We start from the raw sequence: 24,298 nt of genomic DNA, 5'->3' as shown, positions 1-24,298 counted from the left end.
TAAGCATGCTTTCCGAGATAGAATTCTTAATATTTTACCATGTATTTCTATGGTGGTAGCATGATATCCCCACCCCATGGGACAAATCACCTGCCAATCATCTAATGTCATGCTTTCAGCAGGGAGTAGCTGCTCAGTCCAGTTGCCCACAGAAAACTTGGTTGTGCAGCTGTGTACCTGCCCCACATATGACATCACATATGACGGCAGGTGGGCGTGGTTTGAGAAAAATTGAAACCCTGAGCCAAACGGTGACCTAGTCCAGGCCAAATTTGACCAAACAGCCAGAGGTTCCAAAGCCCTATGCTAGTGGATCCCAGCCTACCAGCTGAAGACCAATGATCTAGCCAAATATTGCCTATTTGCCAGGGTCTCTGGCAGAGAGGAGTTGCTACCCAGTCCTTTTAAATCATTGCTGCTCAGACCCCCTGCGTGCAACACAGCAGCTCTACCCCTGAGCTACGTAGTTCCCAGCTGGGTTCCTTCCAGTGAGGATTCAAGCTCTGGAACTCAACTACCCACACTACTGGGAGGTGGGGGAAGGGAGAAAAGAAATCCAGAGAACAAAGGAGATTACACTTCTGTTTATTTTGCACCTCTGCTTCTGTAAGCCACCAGGGAGATGCTGAGTGCCTCTGAGGGCTTGGGAACAGCTCTGCCCCTGCCTAGTAGCAGGAGACACAAACTCAGCATTAAGGCTTTTCCGGCGCTGTCTCAGCTTCCAGAGGAGAGCCACAAGGATTCAGGAAAAGGTATAAACAAGGAGAGGCAACCTCCACCCCTCCTGTAATCTCAGCCCATCTTCTCCCATGGCAGTTCCCTATAGTAGCTTCCCCCCAAACCTTGGTGCCCTCCAGATGTCTTCCACTACAGTTCCCATCAGCCCCAGCATTCTAATGCTCTGCTGGCTGCAGACGGTGGGAACTGTAGTGCAAAACAACTGGATGGCACCCAGTTGGGGAAACGCTGCCCTACATCCTTTGAAATACACAAAGAGGGAGCAGATGAGCATCATGTAAAACTTCATTGTGCCCTGATATTACAAAAGATGGATTCTGGCAGAGGGGTGTGCGTGTCCTTCTAACATGTCAATTGACTTGCCATTTCTTGTCAGCCAGCTGGAACCACTTTCAGATGAAGCAGTGCCCCCTCAAATGCTCAGTGGAAAGGATGAGGGAAGTGGAGGGGGGAGAATCTCACCTGTCCAGCAAACACTACTGCGGGAGACTGTTTAGGACTGGATTCCCCCCCCCCCAACAAATTTGTTCACCTAAATCCTCAAAATATTTAGGATTTGAGAAAAGTCCTGTTGGCAGGGGAAAGAGAATGTATGCTGAAAAGTGAGTGTCTGGCTGTTTTTTTCCTCTGAAACAAAAATAAGGGAAAGTGTTTTTCAGAAAACCGAGAGGGAAGGCCTGGGAGAAGGAGGACGAAAAGCAGGCTGTGTGTGCGGTTCTAGATGAAGCCTCAGAACTGCAGAGGAAGCAGCTTTTCTGTCCAAGGTCCAGTTGATGCCCTGGTGGGTTCTCCCAGTGCGCGCTATTGCCAGACTCCCGGCAGCCCCTCGTGCAGCAGCTTGTCCACCTCTGTCCTCTGCAGCCAGAGGCGCTGCTGCTTCTCGCTTTGCAGCTCTTCCATGTGGTGGCTGCTCCGGCAGACCTGCGCTCCATCGCAGCTGCCGCCATGCAGCAATCTGCAGGTGTTGCAGCAGGAGACCGGGAGGGTGCCCGGGCGCATGCACGAATGCAGGTGATAGCGCGGTGGCTCTGTTGGGGACATCCCTGCACCTGGCACCAGAGCTCGGTGCATCACCGTGGGGCTCAGCTGGGGACTCCTTGGCTGCCTTGCTGAGGGAGAGGCTGGGCTGCTGCCCCGGTGAAGCTGGGGGCCGCCAGGGCTGTCGTAGTGAGGGATGGGAGACAAGAAGCGGCTTCCTGGAGGCGTGGGGTAGTCCGCTTCCGTAGTTCTGCTGAGCTCCCGCCGCAGGGAGATAAAGGAGAAGGAGGTCTCCAGATCGGGGCCCTCCGAGGCTGGGATCCCGTTGCCGTACGGTGGCTCCTCCGGGCCCAGCACCCACATCTTGCTCCTGTTCTCCGCAAGCCCCTGCGGAGTCTGGAAGTGCTGCTCTCTGCTCCGCAACCGGGGGCTGCTGCGCTCGCAGAGGGGAATGGGGTGCTGGTGCTGCTGCGATGACAATGGCAACCTAGGTCCCAAAGGGTCCCCATACGGGCCCTGCCCTTCCGGACTCTCCCTGTACAGGTCTATCGCATCAGCTGGCTCCACACGGAAATCTCTGCCCCTAGGCCACCGCACCAGGCTCTGCAACTTGGCCACACAGTTCTCTAGGCTGCCTTTGGCTTCCCTGCGGGCCTGGAGAAGATCTTCAGGTGAAGCGGCGTACGGCTCCAGTTCCCGCACGATCTTCCCCAGGATCTCGCACTCGACCCTGGCTGCAAAAAAGCAGCAGGCTGCAGCGAGGAGGCTGGCACTCGGGGGCAGCTGGGCAATGACCAGGTGGAGGCTGTCTCTAGGGATGTAGCCCAGCCGGTGGAAACTCCTGGTGATGTCGGCCTCAGGCAGGACTCCCTGGAGGACGTGCACGTAAACACCTGAGAAGGTCTGCGGAGAAAGACACAGCGGTTAGTGCTCTGCATTGCTCGACACACAAATTTAATACTGTTACTTATTTACAGCATTTGCTGACTGCTTGGTTACAAAGCAATTTACACAGCTATCGATAAAACAATCCAGTGTTCAAAATAATACAAGGTTGTAGCCAATGCTAGTCTTACTCAGAGCAGACGCACTGAAGTAAATGAACATGACTACCTTAGGTTCATTAATTTCAGAAGCTCTTCTGTGAATATGACTAGTTTTGGATACAACTCATAGTGTTTCAAGCACACAAAAACAACAAGTTTGTTTGTTCGTTCAGTGACTAGGCATGGTACACAGCAACAATATTATCTTTGTATTATGCATGAGGTTATACATGCTGCCCAGCTGTCATTGACTGGTTACTAGGGCCTTCTCTGTGATGGCTCCCTGTTTGCAGAATGCTCTCCCGGGGTGAAGCACATTTGTCTCTCTGGTTATTAACTTTCAGGAGGAACTTGAGAACATTCCTGTTTACCCTGGCATCTGATGGCTGAAAGATACAATTACTGAAAACGAGTATGAAATTTATCCATGCCATGAAATTAGCAGCTGTGGGAGTATGTGACAGCTTCTAATTTTTTTTTTTTAAAGGAAGTTTTAAATTTGTTTTTATTTTAGATTTAATTGTGTTGTCTCTGCCATTCTGCTATTTGCTGCCCTGGGCTCCTTTAGGAGGAAAGGCAGGACAGAAATTTAATAAAGAATAATGATTCCTTCAGTTCTCTGGAAGAGAAGCAGACTCAGGATTTCAGCTGTAAATATTACTACTCTGACCGAGATAGGAAACTATCAGGAAACAGAGGAAAAGGTGCTGAGAGGCTAAGTAAACCTCTGCACACCAATGAATGGAAGGTGGTTGGCTTTATTTTTATGCATTGCACATCTATACGTGAGGTGAGCTGCTCTTTGCATGATTTGGAGGGAAGGAATTCAAATAAGTAACATAAACAACTATTTCTGTCTGCAATATAGCAGAATTGCCTCCTCCCTCTGCCCCCACAATGCCTGACTTTCCCCCACAATGCTCACTTTTATGGTTCCAAATTCCTTGCGCCAGGGGAAGAAGTAAAGATTGACGGCTGCCAGTTCCAGCACCTCAAAGGCCCGGCCAAGATTCTGGAGCACCAGTCCCAGATCCAGCTGTCCTCGCAGGGCCGAGGCAAGCATGGCGAAGGTGTCCTCCCCTCTCAGGGCACTGTGAACTTCTGGATCCTCCAGCAGTTGCCGCCACATCCACTCCTTCAGGGACGAGTCGGTGCAGATGCCAGTGTGGCCCTGGTGGAAATTGTTCTCCAAGCACTGACGATACTTCTCCTGCAGTGCCGCTCCATGAGACATCCTGCAGCGGGATAAGAACAAAGCCCTGAACCTGGTCCCATTTGAAATTCCGTCAATCAAATCAGCCTATGGCTACGAGTGGGATTGCCAAGCAAACGAATTCAGCCATCAAGCCCATAAAACAGAGCCTTGTATACTGCACAGGATGGCTGTTGTTTTGATTTACAAAAGCCATGGATGAGTTTTCCCGCTGCAAAGAAAATACCCATGACAAATATATATATAAAATTCCACCCCCAGAAGCCCTTTAACATAAGCTGCATTCCATAAATAGGCTGATGCAGTATGGGCAGATATTCTTCATTTGCATGTGCATTCTCACTTCTCATGTTTTCTTTTCAATGCCATATGCACATGCATGCAAAGGGTAATGTAACTACAAGCAGGAGGTGGTGATAATGGCCAAGTGATGGGAAAGCGAATTTTAAGTGTATTGATTCATTTCAGTCATTTCTACCCTGCCTTTTAGAGGTATAAAAACCTCATGGTTTTTATAGGATGATGCCCTGGTGTACAGAGGAATGCTACTGTGACCTGACTGCTGGAGATTTTGGCAGAAAAAAGTGTTTTCAAGATCATTACTGGCTCATCAGTGAGAATTTGGCTATTCCCTTTCTCTCATCAATCCCAAACTGTTGGCACTCACACACTTCCCCGATTGTCCTCTTGCTTTTTTCAAGCCCTGTTTAAGTTTCCAGCAGAGTTGCTGCACAGAGCTCTGGTGCACAAACTGACAGCTGGTATTGCAGAGGAATCATTTTGCAGTGATCATTTTGGTTAGGATGCCACTGACAATGGAACTCCCCCCATCTTCTGCATTACTTGTTCCATTATTATCTTCACTCTCTCCACCATCTCTACTCCAGCCTCCTGCAACCTGGTGTCCTCCATATTTTTGGGACTCTGACTCCCCATATGCCTTGCCACTGACCATGTTGGCTGAGGCTGATGGAAGCTGTGGTCCAAAAGATCTGCTGTCCTCCAGAAGATGCTTACTCTGGAGAAACTGACAAGCTGCATGGCTGAGGAGAGAAGTCTTGCCAATTTCACCACATTGCCTTTTAAATACGTCTCTACATTCTCCACCACTAAAGCGAAAGTAAGTCCTTGTGAGAATATCTATATCAAAATATACACACTGTATAGTATGCCAAGACTGTTCCGATTAGGAATAGAGTTAGGAAATATTTGCTTCCTCACTTCAGTCACATTCAGCTCATTGGCAGAGCATCAGCTTTGCATGCAGAAGCTCCAAGGTTCAACATCTCCAAGTAGGGGTGGGAGAGACCCCTGCTTGAAACCCTGGAGAACTGCTGAATACGGTGGGACTCTGTCTGCCACCCTGAGCTCCCTGCCCTTTGGTTGCCATTCTGTGCCTTCCGCCTCTTTCCCTCCATATGTCTGGGAAATAAAAAGGCAACCACAGCCACGGCTCAGAGAGAGAGGGTGGAAGAGAGCCAACCAGGGGACTATGAGCCAGGCAGGGGGCAGCCCCTGCCCCAAGACAAGTTGTTGGCACTTCTTTGCCAACACTTGCTATGTCCATGGCTTCTGAGTATGTGGCTGTCTTCTGGAAGAAGCCCTGCTGTTAGTGCATAGCGCCATAGACAACAATACATAGTTGTCAACCCAGTTCCTGAACTAACAAGGTAAGTTGCTATGGAAGCACTTTAGAATCAAAGCCCCACAAATAGCTCTTAAAAATAACAATGTGAAAAGATCCAAGCCCAACAGAGGGAGACTCTCGGAGGGTTAACCACCCACCAGATCACCAAGTGCTGAGAATGAGAGACTTGAGGGAGATAGCTTTGCTTTTGCATGTGGGGGAGGGGGGGCACAGGAGGGCAAGTCCTTGGGAGAGAGTCCTGTCACAGCCTCAAGGTGGTAGTGGGGCACACCGTAAGTGCTTCCAGTGAAGGGGGGAGAAGTTGTGCTGTTATGATAATGTGGGTACTGTGGCTCTGCAGGGAAATAGGGAAAGGGACATAATCATAGGGCAAAACAACAGGGCATCAGCGGAGTGGGTGCCCAATACATAAATCAGTGGAAGACTGTTGGAGTAAACCATATGAAAACCCTGTAATACTAAGCCCCCTAATGGATCATGAATCATTATTTCAAAAAGTCCCTCTTCCACACTAATTTCCTGTTAGTCTGCTCCAAAAGCCTTATCTTAAATTCTACCACAGCTTCTCTGGACCGTATGCCAACATAAAGTGTGCCAGCCTTTAAGGTGCCACAAGATGCTTCTCGTTCATGCCTGGTAGGCGCTGTACAGAAAATAAAAACACACATCGCTCCCCCAGCAGGTTCAGTCTAAAAAAGGGACTGGCATCAGAAGAGACCCGCTGGCTCAGAAGATGCCACCATCACCCTGGCAGACTTTCAGGTGCCACAGGGCTGTTGGTCGCTGCTGCTGCTGCACTAGACAAGGAGATTTGGAGCCGGGGGCGGCAGTATGCCTACCATTTGGGGGGATCCCAGGTAAAGGGCTCGTATTTGGTGGGTGGGGGTCTGCAGAGCCTGAAAGAGCCCCTTCTCCCTGCTCTCAAGGCGAGGAAGGGAGCGCCTCTTCGTCCCGCTGGAACGTCATTGGGGGCTGAGTCAAACACCCCCGCCTCACAAGTTTCCCCCGCACGCCCCCGCAAATCCGGCCGGTTGGGATTCGAACTCGCGTCCCGCTCACCTGCCAGCGCTCGCTAGCTCCTTGGCCCCCTTCTCTCGGTCTCTCGCTCTCTTTCCCTTTTGGGCTCGCTCCTGTCACTTCCGGTTCTTCTTTGCCCCGCCCTTCCCGAGAGGAGATTACGTCAAGTCTCAGGAGCCGGCCGTTAACCTTTTCCTTGCTGCACTGAAGGATTTGTTTTTTGGGGTTTATTTTTCCATCTTAAAGGAACGGGTTAAAAAAAAGTTTTTAAAATTATAATAGCACAAAAAAAGAATATTATAATATCATTGGCAGGTATTGCAAGTAAATGTTTGTGTATTTCAGACAAATGTCCCAGTTATATTTAATTTGTTTATTGCTATCCATTTCTAGAGGAGGGCTAAATCATTTTTTAAAAAAGAGAGCTCATTACCTTCAGGTTTACAATCTAAGAAGGGATGACACAAAGGTGGAAAGGTGCATTTAGGTAACCCACGCCAAACAGTTTAGGGACCCAAAGATTAAAACCAGCATTTTGAACTGGACCTAGAAACACACTGGTAGCCAGAGCAATTGGTGCAGAAGTGTTGCATGATCAGACCATGTCTGGGTAACAGTCACATCTAGGGAATAAAAAACAGATCCTGGTAACTTAGCATGATTGTTCCATGGGATACACCCCAAATCGCAGATTACATCTATCACACAGACTAAGCTGTAAAAATCAGGCATAGAGCCAAAGTGGGGATCCTTGTATTTCTACATTAAATCTTCCTAAAGACACTATAAAAATGCACATAACATTGGTAGCCCATGAACTGAACCACAAATGTCACAAATCCCATACTTCATGATGCCACTAAGGCATGAAAACATGGAGCAGGCCCCGGCAAGGAGGGACATTTGGAGTACTGGATGGTGTATATAAGCCAGAGCTTTTCAATCTTTTTGGGTCCACTGCTCCCTTGACCAACTACATTCTATCAGTGGCACCCCTGTGGGGCTCAGGAGCCCAGTTATGTCACCCCTTGCCTGCAGAGCTGGCAGCCCCTCACCCCTCCCTTGTGGAGGGTTCCCTCAGCCTCCTCTCTTCTCCCCTGTCCTTGGGAGTCCTTTGCACAGCTGCAGCTGCCACCTCAGTCTCTGAGCTGCCCTCCCCCCAGCCCAAAGAGAGGTGGCTCCTCACAATGCCCCACAGGGGCCTGGGAAGCACCCCCTGGCCAGCCCCAGAGGCACCATTCACCTGGGGAGCTTGCAGCCAGAGCTACTGCAACAAACAGTTGTGCAAGCGTTTGGGAGGCAGAGACGTGAGTGGACATCAGAGGAAAGGGCCAGTGTTGCCCATGGCACCCCTGACTACCATTCAAGGCATCCCAGGAGAGCCAGTGTGGTGTAGTGGTTAAGAGTGGTACTGGAACAAGATGGAGACAGAATAAAATTGCAGAGCTTTGAAAAATTGAAAAACAAAGTGCAAGATTGGCTCCATTATTACCAAATAATGGAGGCATACAATTTGGACAAAAAAATTGGTTTCCAGGTGGAAAAATCAAAATTGGAAACAGAATTGCTAGATCCAAAAATCAAGAATTTGTCAAGAATGTATAACTTGCTGTTGAAATGGAACACTCAGGATGAAATGGTGAAATCAGCTATGATTAAATGGGCACAAGATGTTGGACATAACATAATGATGGCTGACTGGGAACAGTTATGGACCACAGGTATGAAATTTACAGCATGTAATGCCTTAAGAGAAAATTTAATGAAAATGATTTATAGGTGGTACATGACGCCAGTCAAGCTTGCAAAAATTTACCATTTGCCTGACAATAAATGTTGGAAATGTAATGAGACTGAAGGTACATTCTTTCACCTTTGGTGGACATGCCCAAGGATTAAGACATTCTGGGAGATGATCTATAACGAAATGAAAAAGATATTTAAATATACTTTCCTGAAGAAACCAGAGGCCTTTCTCCTGGGCATGGTCGGCCAAATGGTGCCAAAGAAGGATAGAACTTTTTTTATGTGTGCAACAACAGCAGCAAGAATACTTATTGCGAAGTATTGGAAGACACAAGATTTACCCACCCGGGAAGAATGGCAGATGAAGTTGATGGACTATATGGAACTGGCGGAAATGACTGGCAGAATCCGAGACCAGGGAGAAGAGTCGGTGGAAGAAGAATGGAAAAAGTTTAAAGACTATTTACAGAAATACTGTAAAATTAATGAATGTTAGAAAAATGTTGGAATGAAGTTATATGGCTTTAGTAGAAATGTTATAAGGAACTAAGTATAAATAGATTAATAGAGTATTAAAGGAAAAAAATAAGGTTAGAATGTGTCAAGATAATTATAGGATAGAAAACAGAGGAAGATGGAAAGGAATTGCTGAAACAATTAACAGAAGTGGAATACAAAAAGGGAGGTGTGAGGTCGTTGAAACAAGTGAATGAAAGATATTGAAATTGTTTGATGTGTTTTAAACGGTTTTTGTTTTGTTTTGTTAGTTTAATGTGTTAGTGTTATGTAGTGTCTTTGTATTGTATTGTATTGTCTTTTTTGTGTTTAAATTGTTGGAAAAGTAATAAATATTATAAAAAAAAAAGAGTGGTAGACTCGTAATCTGGTGAACTGGGTTCGTGTCTCCGCTCCTCCATATGCTGGGTGACCTTGGGCCAGTCACACTTCTCTGAAGTCTCTCAGCCTCACTCACCTCTCAGAGTGTTTGTTGTGGGGGAGGAAGGGAAAGGAGAATGTTAGCCATTTTGAGACTCCTTCAGATAGTGATAAAGTGGGATATCAAATCCAAACTCTTCTTCTTCTTCTTCAGGGTGCCACGGCACACTGGTTGAAAAACACTGATAGAGGCCAATGCATGCCCCAAGGCTTCTTCAGTCTTGAAGAATATCAAAGCTAACATCATAACAAAACATAGTGGCTGGCATGGTGCAGCCTGATCCTATGCACACTTACTTGGAAGAAAAGCCTGCTGTGTTTGGTTAGGCAGGGTAGTTCCCTAAAAAGTGTGCATTTAAACCCATCCAGTGCTAGAAATCCAGCAGCAGCTTCCCATAAAACCTCAACCCCTTGGTAGAACATCTGCGTTGCATGCCAAAGGTCCCAAGTTCCACCCCCAGCATATCCAGGTAGGGCAGGGAAAGGTCCCCCAGTCTGGAAACTTGGGGAGTTGCTGCCAGTCAGTGTAGGTAATACTGAGCTTGATGAACCAATGGGTCTGGACTCTGTATAAAGGCAGCTTCCTATGTTCCTACCTGCCTTTCCATCACTGGCTTCTAGCATGACAGCTTTTGTTTGTAAATCAAAAGACCTGCAGCAGAGGGCGCATTTGCATTGAGAAATAAGCTCTTTTTCCTGATGCAACTGGAAGCTGTGAAAGGGGCGAGGGGAACAATGCTGAGGAACAGGACAGTTCTTCTGTCTTTCCTTACAGGGTTTTGCTAGAAATCCTGCCTTTATTACCTTTACGGTACTTTTTATTACAATTATTTATTTCCTAGGTAAATGGATTTTAGAATTGCTAAGCCTGATTTGTATTCAATTGCTATGATTTTATTGTACAGTGCTTAAAACAAAAATGGTCATGAGCTGTCTTGCAGGCCTTGTTGTGAGAGCTAGTGTGGTATAATGGTTCAAGTGTAGGACTAGGACCTGGGACGCCAGGGTTCAAATTCCTGCTCAGCCATTAGTCACCAGGTCACCCTGGGCCAGTCACGGTCACTCAGCCTAAACATACCTCACAGGGTTGTTGTGAGAATAAAACAGGGAGAAAGTGGAGTGTGTGAGTGTGTGTGTAAGTAAGTAAGTAAGTAAGGCAGGATAAACAGAAATCGAATGAATAAATCTGGTGCAAGTTTTCTCATAAGTACATAATTCAATGGTGCTTACTCCTAAGTAGGAGTGTGCATAGGGCTGCAGCCAGTGTGGAGCAAGTGTATGCAGGTGTCTCCAAAAGTAAATCCCTGTTGGAGAGTGTCCATGGTGGCTCATTGGAACTGGTAGGGTGGAAGACAGGGAGGAGGCAACATGAGGAGGAGGAGGAGGAAGCTGACAGACAGGGCTACCCTCAGGATGTTGTAAGAAAGAAGACAGGCAGGTTTATGCAACTATGCATGGCATGGAGAAGGTGGATAGAGGAAAGTTTTATTCCTACTCTCACAACACTAGAAGCCGCGGACATCCATTGAAGCTGAGTGTTGGCAGATTCAGGATGGATAAAAGACTTCTTCATGCAGCTAAGCTATGGAACTCGCTTCCACAAGAGGCAGTGACGGCCACCGACTTTGATGGCTTTAAAAGAGGATTGGACAAGTACATGGACAAGGCTATCAATGGCTACTAGCCATAATGGGTATGCTCCACCTCCAATGTCAGGGGCAGTAATGCTTCTGAATACCAGCTGTTGGGCTTCTGCTTGAGGGTTTCCCACAGGCATCTGGTCGGCCACTGCCAGAATGAGATGCTGGGCTAGGTGGCCTGAACCAGCAGACCCGTTTTATGTTCAGGCGGGGACAACTGGACTCAAGGATGTGTGCTTGTGAATCGCAGCTCAGACCACTGCAGATTGACCCCACAACAAGCCTCTCTGACCCCCAGAGGTCTAAGGCTACACCCACGCCACGCATTTAATGCCCATTGAAAGCACGTTGTCCCGTCCCCCCCAAAGAATACTGGGAACTATAGTTTGTTAAGAGTGCTGCGAACTGCAGCGCAGCGAGAGGCAAACTACAGTTCCCATGGTTCTTTTTTCCGGGGGACCATGTGCTTTGAAAGTGAATGGTTGTGGCTAAGACCTTATTAACGCGAGAGGGACTGCAGCAGTCCGCTCACCTCCCCCGGCAGCGCGGCTGCAACCTTTGCCGAGCTGCCCGCCCGCCTCCCGCTCAGGCTTCCCCGGCCCCTCCTCTGAACCTTCTCACGTGGCAGCCACTGTGCCGCCTCCTTCCCCGGCCGCGGCTCCGAGTCTGCGCCCTTCCGCTCGCTCAGTTCGCAAGAGGAGGCAGAAGACGCGCAGCCGGACGCGCGGAGGGCGCTGTAGCAGGAGGTAAGGCGCAGGTGGGCGCAACCGACTTTCTGGGGGGTGGGGCGCAAACTGATACAGGGATTCGCGCTGGGAGAATTCCCTTTGCAAATCGGGCGCTGCACAGACCACTACAGGGCATATGCAGAGTGCCTTTGCTTGCATTCCGTGGAGTAGAGAGGTGAGGGGCGTCGTGGTTCCCTCTGCGATTTAAACAGGGCCTGGGGGCTCCACAGAGAGGAGGGGCGCGCTTCTGGAAAAGCCTAGCCCCCCTGCCTACCGTTCGAGATCCATTATTGGTGACGGGTTGCATGGATTCCCTTCTGCTTAGTTTCTGGAGATGGCTGTCAGCCCTCTGGTGTATGTTTCTCTTTCTCCAGTGTTGGGCTTCCCAGATACATCCTGGGAGAAGAGGATGCTGGGCTGGATTTGCCTTTGGCCTGACCCAGCAGCCTCTTCTTAGGCTCTTGTGTGAAATTCTGTAGAGCGCCTGCCACTCACCTGTGCAGCCGGTACAGAGCTAGCTGGACCAGTGGTCTGAGGCATCTTATTCCATCACAGTGTTTTTTTACAGTGGTACCTCGGGTTAAGTACTTAATTCGTTCCAGGGGTCCGTTCTTCACCTGAAACTGTTCTTAACCTGGAGCACCACTTTAGCTAATGGGCCTCCCGCTGCTGCCGTACTGCCGGAGCACAATTTCTGTTCTCATCCTGAAGCAAAGTTCTTAACCTGAAGCACTATTTCTGGGTTAGCAGAGTCTGTAACCTGAAGCATATGTAACCCGAGGTACCACTGTATTTGTTTGATCCATTGAGCCAGCCCTTCAAATTGCATTGGCTAGCTGGCTGGGCAAGAGAGCGCTTCTAAGCATGTAAAGAGTGCCTCAGATTCCCTGTAAGTGCAGTTTATTTATTTTTACTATTTTTTAACAGCAGGGAATAAATGGCGCTGCCCAAGAGTTTTTAGAACCCGAAAAATATTGTGTGTGTGTGTTTTGTTTTGTTTTTTGGAATGGGTAGTGTCATTTGTGAATTTGGAGCCATCACACCAAAAATGGAGTGAAGTCTTGATTCAAAATGGCACCTGGCTTCCAAACGTCAACGAAGACCCCTCCCCCACCTTGGGAACCCTTGCGACCAAGTTTGGTGGTGATATCTCCAGAGGCATCCAAACCGATAGAGACCAAAGGGACAGACAAACCACTTTCCAAATTATATAGTGGATTGCGTTTATATTTCACCTTTCCTCCAGTGAGCTCAAAGTATTATAGATGGCTTCCCCACTCCCTCCATATCATTGCAGCCCCGTGAGGTTGGTTAGGCCGAGAGCTGGTGTCTGACCCAAGATCCCCCAATGAGCTTCACGGCCGAGTGGAGATTTGACACACCACATTGGCTTTCTTGATCTATACAGGTAGAGCAAATATGTTTCTTTGGTTACCTCTTTAAATATGTTTGATTGAAATCTTGAGTCAGAATCAGCCCTGACTTTTTCCTTTTAAAAAGATTTCTCTGAACCCCCCTCCTGGGGGGGCATTTTGGGGCATAACTAATTGAGGGTGGGATATGGTGCTTCCTGGCAGCACAGATGTGTAAAATCCACTGACAGCTATTAAAATACTGTTTTCCTCTCCACTTGGTATGATTTTCAAGATGGCAGCTGACAAGCCAGGTATCCTATCCACCTGCTGACAGGCTTAGTATGGCCGGTAGGACAGGCATCATAGCATGACTGCATCTTCTCACTAGCCAGTTGTGTGTACACTATACATGTAAAGCACGTCTCCACCCACCCAAAGAATCATAGGCACTGTAGTTTAAGGGTGCTGGGAGGGATAAACTACAGTTCCCAGGATTCTTGGGGGAAGCAATGTATGGTGTGTAGATAGCCTGTGCCTTCGTCCTTGCAAAGTAAAGGGTCTGACATCATGGGGCAATTGGTGGGGATGGGGGGCGTTGAATTGGAGGCACGTGACATTAGACAGCCTCTGCCAGCAAGTTTTCTGCACACTAGCTCCTGCACACAGGAGCAGCCTATCTGACCTGTGAGAACTTTGAATTGCAGTTGCATCCTAGACAGTCCAGTTATTCCTAACCCTCCCTAAATGCTTATTCTCTCGGTATGTATAATTGTGAGTCTTCTCCAGGCATAGAAATAGTCTGTGAGGGCTGGTTAAACCGTTGGCTTCAGGTGTTGAATTATTGCCATTCTTGCTTGTGGGCCTCCTTAGGCTTCTGGCTGGCCACTGTGAGAACAGGATGTGGACTAGATGGGCCACTGGCCTGATCCAACTGCAGAGCTCTTATTATGTTAAGCCTGTCAGGCCTCTGGAGAGCTCATTAGGGGAGCATTAAGGCACCTTATTTCCCTGGATTCCCTGGATTCAGCATTCAGTACTTTTGAGATAGGCTGCCTCTGAACATGAAGGCTTTGTTTACTGTGGCACTGTAGGTTAAACCACAGAGCCTAGGACTTGCCGATCGGAAGGTTGGCGATTCGAATCCCCGTGACAGGGTGAGCTCCCGTTGTTCGGTCCCAGCTCCTGCCAACCTAGCAGTTCAAAAGCATGTCAAAGTGCAAGTAGATAAATAGGTACCACTCCGGCAGGAAGGTAAACGGTGTTTCCATGCGCTGCTCTGGTTCGCCAGAAATGGCTTAGTCATGCTGGCCACATATTCCGGCTCCCTCAGCCAGTAAAGTGAGATGAGCGCCGCAACCCCAGAGTCATCTGTGACTGGACCTAACGGTCAGGGGTCTCTTTACCTTACTTTTCAGATAAGCTGCCTCTGAACATGGAGCCTTTGTTTATTGTGATTAGCCTGTATCCTCAGCGTTGATTCAGTAGAATTTCAGGTTCAACCAATTCTGGAATAAATGTCTCCTTTCTGTGAAGTCTCTCTTGGATTAAAATGGTTTCCACTGGCTGACTGTAGCTTTGTTCTCTTATTCACCTTTCACTCCTGATTACTCTTAATAGGTGCAAATTGCCTTTGATCCTTGCAAGATCTTTTATCTGCTATGGCTGGTGTTTGCCTTGGCTAGGCAGTAGGGTTTTTGGAAAATGAGTGTGGGGAGGGATCCCAGTTGTGACAGCTGGTACGTAGAAAGATCCTAGGAAAAGCTGTTCTAAAAACAACAAAGCAAGAAGAAACTTTCTTTGAATTTTGGCAAAGCTTTGGCAAGCAAGGTGCTGTTTCTATACAATAGTCAATTAAAAGCTTCGGGATGGTTCTGAAGCTAAGATATTCCTGCAAAGGGAAGAGAAAAGTTGTTTGCAATATATTTCCTGGAGGAGAGAGAAAGCCAGGCAAAAGTCCTTTTGCAGCAGGCTATGGTCTCATGGAGCAGAGGATGCTTTGCTGCACAGTGCTGAGGTGAGCTGGGATGAGTGAAAATGGACAGAGACAAGCCCCCCCCTTGCTTAATGCAAGAACCTGGGGCCATCTGATCAAGTTGAAGGTTGGAAGATTCAGGATAGACAAAAAGTACTTTGTCATGCAGCACATAATTAAACTGTGGAATTTGCTCCCAGAAGAGGCAGTGATGGCTGCCAACTTGGATGGCTTTAAAAGAGGATTACACAGATTTCTGGAGGATAAGGCTATCAATGGCTGCTAGTCACGATGGATATGTATTTCTTGCACTCTCAGAAGCAATCTGCTTTTGAATGCCAGTTGCTGGTAATCCCAAGCGGGGAGACCTGCTGTTGCACTCAGGTCCTGGGGGGGGGGTTTCCATTGGGGAACCTGGTTGGCCACTTTGAGAACAGGATGGTGGTCCTTTAGCCTGATCCAGAATGGCTCTTCTTGTATTCTTAAATGAAACAGTATGAAGTTAGAGATTTCTGGAAAATGGGGGCTCTTTTGCCAAGGTGTAAAAAGCTGGAGGGGGTGGGATGGTACCTGCATTGAGAATAGATTTTAAAACATATATAAGTTTTTACAGCAGGATATAGGGGTTTAAGAAGTTCATTGCTGGATATGACCAAAGTCCTGTTTAGTCTGTCATCTTGTTCTCCACAGTGGCCAATCAGGTGCTTCTGGAAAACTCAGAAACAACAAAATGAACTTCCAAGGGAAAGTCTGCTCAGAGGTCCACACCTGCCCACTTTATACAACAGCACAGCATCAGGCCCTTTCTTTCAAACTGTTCACTGGGTCTGTCTAGATGCAGCATGATCTGTGTACATAGGCAGGATCGTTTCACACTGCATGAATAGGGGCAACTGTGTACAATTGTATTTGCTCACATGGATGCAGTCTATCAGCACAAACATTAATCTACTCCTCTGGGTTCTCTTAATGATCTCTTGCTTCCAACGCCTGTTGATGCTCGAGACAAAGCACAGAACACCCCCACTACAGTGGCTATATCTAGTTCCTTCATATGAGTCTTGCATGACTCTTCCTTCTTCTCCCTTTTAAAAAGTAGACCCTGCATCATTGAAATTTTTCATAAGATTATAATCTTCAGGCCACCGGAGCCAAACCTTTAAAATAGGATGAGCAGAGGAAGAGGGGTGTGGTTGGTGCCGACCGCCCCAGGTGTCACCACTGAGGGGAGGTGACAAAATGTCGGGTGGCACTCACCGTGGAGCCTACAGCGCGCTTGAGCCACGCATCTCTCCTGAGAGAGACATGGTGGCTTGGACGCCCGCAGGCTCAGCGCTGCCCCAAATGGACCACCCGTTGCCTCTCCCCAGCTGTAGGGCAGCTGAGTGGGAGGAGGCAGGCAGACTCTGGAGGTCCCGCAGTGCGTCCCGCCCCTGGGCGCACCGCCCCAGGTGCCCAAGCAGCTTCCTTTGCCGCTGGATGAGCAGGTGCATATTAAAAATGTATAAACTGGACCTTCATCCAAAAATGGATTTCAGGGCAATATACATAAGAATCTGAAGCCACAGAATTATACAGTTGGATGGGACCCCGAGGATCATCAACTTCCCTCAAAGGAATATGCAGCTGTCCCTTATGGGGATCGAACCTGCAACCTTGATGTTATCAACACCACACTTTAACCAACTGAGCCATCTCCAGTTCAAAATTAAAACAACAGAAAGTGTTAAACAGCAGTATGAAAAATCTGAGAGGAATGAAAATACTTTACCAGCTGAAAATACAATAACTTAAGATGCCTGGGCAAATGAAAGGTTTTAAGCTGGTGCCAAAGGGAATTCATCATTTGCTATGGAGTGGGATGGAGCAGGTGCTCACTGTAGAGAATAGCTAGGGGTCCAACTTCACCTCTGTGTTAAAATGGATCCATGAGATTGGGGTTAGGTTGGAGCAGGGGCGGGGGAACCTGTGGCCCTTCAGATCAGCCCCTGCCAGCATGTCAGGAATGATGGGAGTCCCAGTCCAGTGATACCTGGAGGTTCTCCATCTTGGCTTTAAATTAATGCTAGGAATATGAATACCTTGCAAATGGGACTTGTGCCAGTACTTTTACTATGCCTGTGGTCCTGAGTGTTCCCTTTGCATTTTCTTCCTTTCTTTTTTCCCAAGCCAGCCTTGGCCAGTATCCTCCTGGCCACGTCTGGGACAACCGGCTTCATTTTTCAAGGCGGCATTTTCCAAGAGACAGCGTGTTCTGAGGTTCCTCTCTGATCACAAAACAGCTGGCACTCTCTGCGCAAATTTAGAAAAAGCCCAGGTTAGATCAAAACGATAATGCAATTCACTCTGTCAAGTCCTGGTTATAAATCTGGAAGGACGTGTACTTTGGAGAAAGGCCCGGAGGAGCCTCCTACCACCACTGCTTTTTTTGTTCTTGGGCCAAATCATTTACAAGTGCGAAACCCAAGGGATTGCAGTATCCTGGGACCTGATAGGATAGGAAGAAGCACTTTTAACTGTTGACGGCTGTGGGGACCTTTGAGAGGCCTCCTACTTGAAGCTGAAAAATCTCCTTCCAGGAGAAATATTTCCAATATTTAAAGTGCCAGGTGATTCTTTCTTCCCTTTATTTTGGGAGCAAGTGTCAGATTTGGTTTGGAGAGCTATGTTGATGTTCAGGACAGACAAAAAGGTAGGTGTCTTTATATAGTGCATAATGAATTTATTTGCACATGACAGTCATAACTGTGTAAATGGATTAGACCACTGTACTTCAGCTTGGGGGATTTGGCCTGATCCAAGGTGGCTCACAGCAGGAGCACTACCACCATGCAAATATATGATAAAAGATTAAGAAAAGGGTCCCCTAGGCATGTTTGGGTTAAAACTTAAAATTGTATCTTGGGTCTGAAAAGGCTGAAGCTAAATGGATTGGACATTTCATTTCCCTTTTAATTTGTATGCTGCCTTGCTATATTACTATACACAAGGCCGTTTTACAAGCTGAAGAAACAACGGTCCAATATAATACGTCAGGCAGGTATGGTGTTAATTGTTCTTGCCAGGAGCTTTTAAACTGTGCAGCTAAAAGTGGGAGCTCTACAGTTCAGAGATCAGAGGTGGCACACCTGTGCAGGCCAGGTGTTGGGAACAGGTACAAAATGATCACGGGGGTAGAGCAGCTCCCCTGTGAAGAAAGATTACAACTGGGGGCCTTTTAGTTCAGCCAAAAAAGTGACTAAGAGGAGATACAATAGAGGTGTATAAAAATGATGTATGGTGCTCAGAAAGTGGGTAAGTATTTCTCTGTCCCTCATAATACTAGAACTCAGGGAAAACCAAGGAAGATTCAGGACAGACAAAAGCAGTTCCTCCTTCACTCAGCGCATAGTTACAAACTATGGGATTCATTCCTGCAAGAGGTAGTGAGTGCCACCAACTCATGGCTTTAAAAGAGGGTTATTTATTTATTTTATTTCATAACATTTATACACTAATTGGTTGTAGAAGAAAAACCTCAAGAGCTGTTTACAAAAGACAATAAAACAATAAAATTATAAAGAAAAAATTGCAACAGAAGTTTAAAATGTACAAAAAGTTAAAATAGTAACAACAGGTATTTATTAGAGAAATTCATGGAGTGCAAGCCTATCAATGGCTTCTAGCCACAATGGCTATGTTCTCCCTCCACTGTCAGAGGCAGTGTGCTGCTGGCTACCAGTTGCTGGGAATCACAGGTGGGGAAGAGTTCTGTTTCACTTGCATCGTGCTTGCAGGTGCCCCATAGCCATTTTGTTGGCCCCTATGATAAGAGAGTGTTGGATTTGACGGGCCTGATCTAGCAGGGCTCTCCTTGTGTCGTTATGTCCTGTTTTTCAACTCCCCAAGGGTATCTGTACTTTCCTATGGGTGACTCTGTCTTCTGTTAGAGGAATACAACCCAAAATTTCATAATCTTTCATCCATATACAAAAAGTCAATTATGGTCTAAGGAACATCATACAGATTTGTGTGTGTGTCCTTGGTTACTGTGATATTTTAAGCAGAATGTCAAATTATACGAGTGAAAATAATGTAGGAGGTTGAACATTGTATTGGAATTTTATATTCCTCATAATTAACAAACTCCATTCTTCAATAAATTTGTTTGGGGCACATCTTTCAAGATCTCTTTTATAATGCATAAATGTTGTGACAATGCTATATCATATATCACTTTTTTTATACCATTGCAAAATGTTAACCGGTTTATCTGATAGCCAGTTTCTTGCTGTGACTAGTCTGTCTGCAGTGATCTCATCTGTTGCAGGTTCCAGATCTTTCTTGTTTACTGTGTGTTTCAGATATCCCAATAAAGCAGACAGTTTCTTAGGTGTTGGCATAAAAATATTTTTTTCCTTTGTTTTGCCGGTGTGATTTGCCTCCTGCCCAGTCCTTCTTAAGCATCTCTTGTGGGTTTATTTGATATTCTTGTGCTGCTTTTCCAACAGCAAATGTTGAGTTCAAAGTGGCTGATGATAATACCATGATCATGAAATTGATTGTAATAAAACCTCACAGAGGTTTACAAAAATAATAAAACGATAAAATTATTGGTAAGAAAAGAAACCTATTTAAAACATTCAGAAATGATTAAACAATAAACTAAAAACCAGATTAAAACATGTCAACATTCTATGTGTCTAGGTAGGCTTGCCTAAACAAAAATGTTTTTAGCAGAGGCCAAAAACAGTAATGTGTAGGGGCCTGCCTGATGTCTATAGTGCTGCCACACCAAAAGATCATCTTCTTACAAATGTACAATAAGTATATACCTATAATGGTGCCAGTTCCACATTGGGGTGCTGATTTAATAGTATCAGCTGCTCTTGAATCTGAGAGAGAATTTCAAGGGCTAGCATGCTTGCCCACCATGTGCATATAAACAAAGAGGTAAGTAACAGCTTTAAAACAACCTTAATATATTTGTAAAGCAATCAGGAAAGAAAGGGGGAAGTTGTAAAATACACAGTGCAGTATATCAGTGAGCAAACAAGGCCTTATTCTGCTTTTGTTATTCATGTTACTCAGCAGGAAGAGGAAGGGCTGGAGCTTTTGAGATATTAAGGCAAGGGGACCACACTGAAGGAATGCTGTTTTGTCTCTCCTGTTCTCATAATGAATGGGTTTCATGTATCATTTACCAAAGGGCTGGGGAATTCTTTGGCCCTCCCGAGTTTCAATGAAGCCCTCATGTAAGTTGAAGTCCAGCAGCATTTGGAAGGCTATCAGCCATACTTTTCCAGTCCCTAATTCTTGTATGCTATCTATGCTTTGCGGTCGCAAAGGAGAGCTGCTTTGCAGGAATGACATACAGTGAGTTGTTGAAGTATGTGAGTAAAGAGTTGAATAATACACATTTCCTAATAAAAATGTAGGTGTAGCCCTGCTAGATCAGGCCAAAGGCCCATCTAGTCCCAGCATCCTGTTCTCGCATTGGCCAACCAGATATCTATGGGAAGCCCATATATTTAATGCATTTTAAGTATATCCTTTTTTACACATGGATATGGAGACAAAAACTGAAAGCATTTAAATGCGAGAGATACACACACTATCAATTCGGTATAAAGCTATAGATTAATTTTGTAGAGTTGTTGATTTTTATATTAAAAAGTTAATGAATTTAAATGCATTACATCCTTTCCCCCTTTGCTTTAAAATGCTTGTTATACCTGAATCATTGTGTAGGATGTAGCTGCAATATGACTCTGCTCTGAGCTGTACAAATCATCTCTCGGGGCCTGTGAGCAATGGAAGGACTTGCTTAGGAGTTATTTGCTACTCGCAAGTATGCCATGCTGGTGGGCTTGGAACATAACCTAACAATTTAGGAAGAGTCCAGCTGCATCAGGCCCAAAAGCCCATCATAGAACAGCATTTGTCCAATCCTCTTTTACACCCATCTAAGTTGGTGACCAGGGATGCGGGTGGCGCTGTGGGTTAAACCACAGAGCCTAGCACTTGCTGATCAGAATATCAGTGGTTTGAATCCCCGCGACGGGGTGAGCTCCCGTTGCTTGGTCCCTGCTCCTGCCAACCTAGCAGTTCGAAAGCACAACAAAGTGCAAGTAGATAAATAGGTACCGCTCCGGCGGGAAAGTAAACAGCATTTCTGTGCGCTGCTCTGGTTCGCCAGAAGCGGCTTAGTCATGCTGGCCACATGACCCGGAAGCTGTACGCCGGCTCCCTCGGCCAATAAAGTGAGATGAGCGCCGCAACCCCAGAATCGGCCACGACTGGACCTAAGGTCAGGGGTCCCTTTACCTTTACTAAGTTGGTGACCATCACTACCTCCTGTAGGAGCACAATCCACATTTTAGCTGTGCACTTTTGTCTGTTCTGAATCTTGGAACATTCAGCTCCACTGTATGTCCTCGAGTTCTAGTATTATGAGAGAGGAAAAGAAACTTTCCTCTACAGTGGTACCTCGGGTTACAGACACTTCAGGTTACATACGCTTCAGGTTACAGACTCTTCTAACCCAGAAATAGTACCTCGGGTTAAGAACTTTGCTTCAGGATGAGAACAGAAATCGTGCTCCGGCAGCGCGGCGGCAGCGGGAGGCCCCATTAGCTAAAGTGGTGCTTCAGGTTAAGAACAGTTTCAGGTTAAGAACGGACCTCCGGAACGAATTAAGTACGTAACCTGAGGTACTACTGTATTAACTTTCTCTGCACCATGCATCATTTTGTTCACGATTCTGTCATCTCCCCCCACCCTTACTTGCCATTTCGCTGAACTAAAAAGCTCCAAAAGTTATAACCTTTCGTTATAACTTTTGGAGCTTTTTAGTTTAGAGAAATGGCAAGTAAGGGTGAGGAGAGATGACAGAGTTTCTCTGTTTCCCCCCTTGATCATTTTGGTTTCCCTTTTCTGAACCTTTCCCCAGATCTACAATATCCCTTTTTGAGGTGAGGCAACCAGAGCTGAACACAGTATATTCTAAGTGCGGTCTAACCGTAGATTTGTATAATGGCATTATGATACTTAGAGCACTGGCTAAGCTTGTTAACACGGTCTGCAATTTGCAATGATGCTGCCAGGATTGTCTTTGCCGTCCTTCCAACTGTACTGCGTTGTGCCCTTTCCGCATGTGTTGTTTTCCTTCTCTGTCCTGTGACAGCGGCGCAGCTGACAAAAGCTTTTCCATCTGCTTAATTCTCTTTCACTGCAAGGAGAGGGGGTGGGGGGGGACTATTTTGAAGAGCTCTTTATGCATCTTCCATCTAGCCAATTATTATATTAAACTCTAGGGCCGAGATGCATGAATTAATTAAATTTCCATCTTTGCTTTTTAAAGCGAGGGAGGTTGTTGGGATAGCATCACCCTTCTCTTAAAAAAAATTCCTTTGCTCTGTTGCCACTGGTTCAGATGCTAGCCTAGTAACTGAACTGTCCAATGGTTACAGAATGCGTTGCTGCAGCTTCTCATCGTTTAAGCTTGAGCTGAGCGTGTGTTGCAGGATTGGAGAAAACTGGGGCAGCACATGGGGCGCTGGAGGGCAGTGTTAACAGCCGGTGCACAGCGTGGACTTGATGCCAGCGGCTTTGGCGGTGTGCTCCAGGACTCGGATAGCTCACGCTAGATAACTGCATTGCTGTGGTTTGTGTTGCTTTTCTTTCCCTTTAGAAGTACTGTTTAAATTGTGACACTGGCCCATGTTAGGACCATCTAACAAGCTTAGCACAGAAGCATACAGCCAAGAAAGTCATTAAGAGAAAGACAAAGCATCACTGCCACTAGAACTGCCCTCTCCTCCAGCACCTTTCACCCTTAGCATCAAAACCCAACACAAATTAGAAAGCTCTGCCTAAGTCTTAATTCTCCATTGCTATTGCTGTTAATGCTGTTTTGCTTATGGGTCATTGGTGGAGCATCTGCTTTTCACCCAAAAGGTCCCAGGGCCATTTCCTAGCTGCTGGGGGGGGGGGGAATCCCTTGGAGATCCACTGCCAGTCATATAGACTGCAGTGGTCAGCAAACTTTTTCAGCAGGAGGCTGGTCCACTGTCCCTCAGATCTTGTGGGGGGCCGGACTATATTTTGAAAAAAATAATATGAATGAATTCCTGTGCCCCACAAATAACACAGAGATGCATTTTAAATAAAAGCACACATTCTACTCATCTAAAAACACGCTGATTCCCAGACTGTCCGTGGGCCGTCCGTGAGAAGGCGATTGGGCCGCATCCAGTCCCCGGGCCTTCGTTTGCCTAACTGTGGTAGACTGACAGTCTGACTTGGTACAAGGCAGCTTCCTGTGTTTCTGCTGGCAGTCTGGAATGCCAAGCTGCAGTTTGTTCACTAAGGTCACTGAAAGTCAGGGGGAAGTAAAAGTCCCTGGCTGTTTCATTTAGATAAGCTCTTTCAAAAGATCTTTGCATGGGATCCTGCCTGAGGCAGTAAGCAGATGATGAAATAAAACTTTCTTGCTAGCTTGCGGTTCTGTAAGTGATTTGAGTCTATCCTGTACGAGAAGCTGCTTGAATGTGGCAGTGGTGTACCATGTATGGAGCATGGACAGCTCTGGACATTTGCAAGTACATATCTTCTGCAATAGTGAGTTAGTGGTGGATTTATAGTGGACCATCCACACATTCAGGTTTATTAGTTACTCTGTAGTGCTTCCCCGATGTTAACACATCATTGCCCTGCGGAGGGGCACACTTGCGGTATAGAATAACTTGTGCTGTAGAATAACAAAAGCGGGACAAAAAAACAAATGTGGAACATTTGTGGCATGGTTCCAGGATTTCAGCAGGAAGTTTACGAGATATGTACTGATTGGAAACAAAGCAGTATGTCCTCACCAAAACCTTTGCAGGTGTAAATGAGACTGAAAGTGGGATTGTGTATAACTGCCCCATTACCTTAATGAACACAAATTGTCATGAATGCACAATAAAAAGGCCATAATGTGCTGTGGTCTGCATTAACTCTGGACACAACTGATGTTTCTGGTTTTTAGAGATGCATTGCCATCTGTGTCTTTTAACGATAAATTTGCAACTCATATTTTGATTGCCCTCTTGTTCGTTACACTTGTGGAAGAGCTCAGAACCAGGATAGGCTAAAGAGGCAAAATACACAAGCTTTGGCCTCAGAAGTATGCTTACAGGATCAGGCATCCAGCTGCTTCGATGTGCCAGCATGGGAGAAGCAGTTGCAGGCCAGGCAGCTGACATAGCTGGTTCCTTATTGCTGATGTTGACATGAGTTTGCGGTTATTGCACAGGTGT

At 46.5% G+C, this 24,298-nt stretch overlaps 2 protein-coding genes across 8 annotated transcripts in view; one reads left to right on the top strand and one right to left on the bottom strand.

Annotated features, from left to right (window-relative positions):
* Positions 1–569: 569 nt before the first annotated feature.
* On the bottom strand, positions 570–6,879 carry SPATA2L (spermatogenesis associated 2 like). 2 transcript variants are annotated; one of them, XM_083513735.1, is made up of 3 exons: positions 6,683–6,879; positions 3,688–3,997; positions 570–2,619 (listed from the first exon to the last, which is right to left on the bottom strand). In XM_083513735.1, the coding sequence occupies exons 2-3, from the start codon at positions 3,994–3,996 to the stop codon at positions 1,540–1,542; spliced, it is 1,389 nt and encodes a 462-aa protein (XP_083369861.1). In that variant the 5' UTR covers position 3,997; positions 6,683–6,879; the 3' UTR covers positions 570–1,539. The 2 variants fall into 2 exon arrangements, with proteins under 2 accessions (XP_083369861.1, XP_083369862.1); XM_083513736.1 differs by lacking the exon at positions 6,683–6,879 and adding an exon at positions 6,463–6,644.
* Positions 6,880–11,437: 4,558 nt separating this feature from the next.
* The window catches only part of KIAA0513, a 52,074-nt gene continuing 39,213 nt past the window's right edge, over positions 11,438–24,298 (top strand). For 2 of the 6 annotated variants that reach the window (XM_083513756.1, XM_083513751.1), the window contains exon 1: positions 11,438–11,708. The gene's annotated coding sequence lies outside the window, so the exon portion shown is untranslated. Of the gene's footprint in view, positions 11,720–11,791; positions 11,866–12,555; positions 12,580–13,003; positions 13,099–24,298 lie in introns of those variants that run through there. The other 4 variants (XM_083513753.1, XM_083513757.1, XM_083513755.1 and 1 more) reach the window with 4 other exon arrangements.

Source organism: Podarcis liolepis (genome assembly GCF_965112155.1).
Source record: "Podarcis liolepis genome assembly, chromosome: 7".
NCBI classification, from domain to species: domain Eukaryota; kingdom Metazoa; phylum Chordata; class Lepidosauria; order Squamata; family Lacertidae; genus Podarcis; species Podarcis liolepis.
The sequence above is the reverse complement of the archived record's forward strand: the minus strand, read 5'-3'. Positions and strand labels throughout refer to the sequence as shown.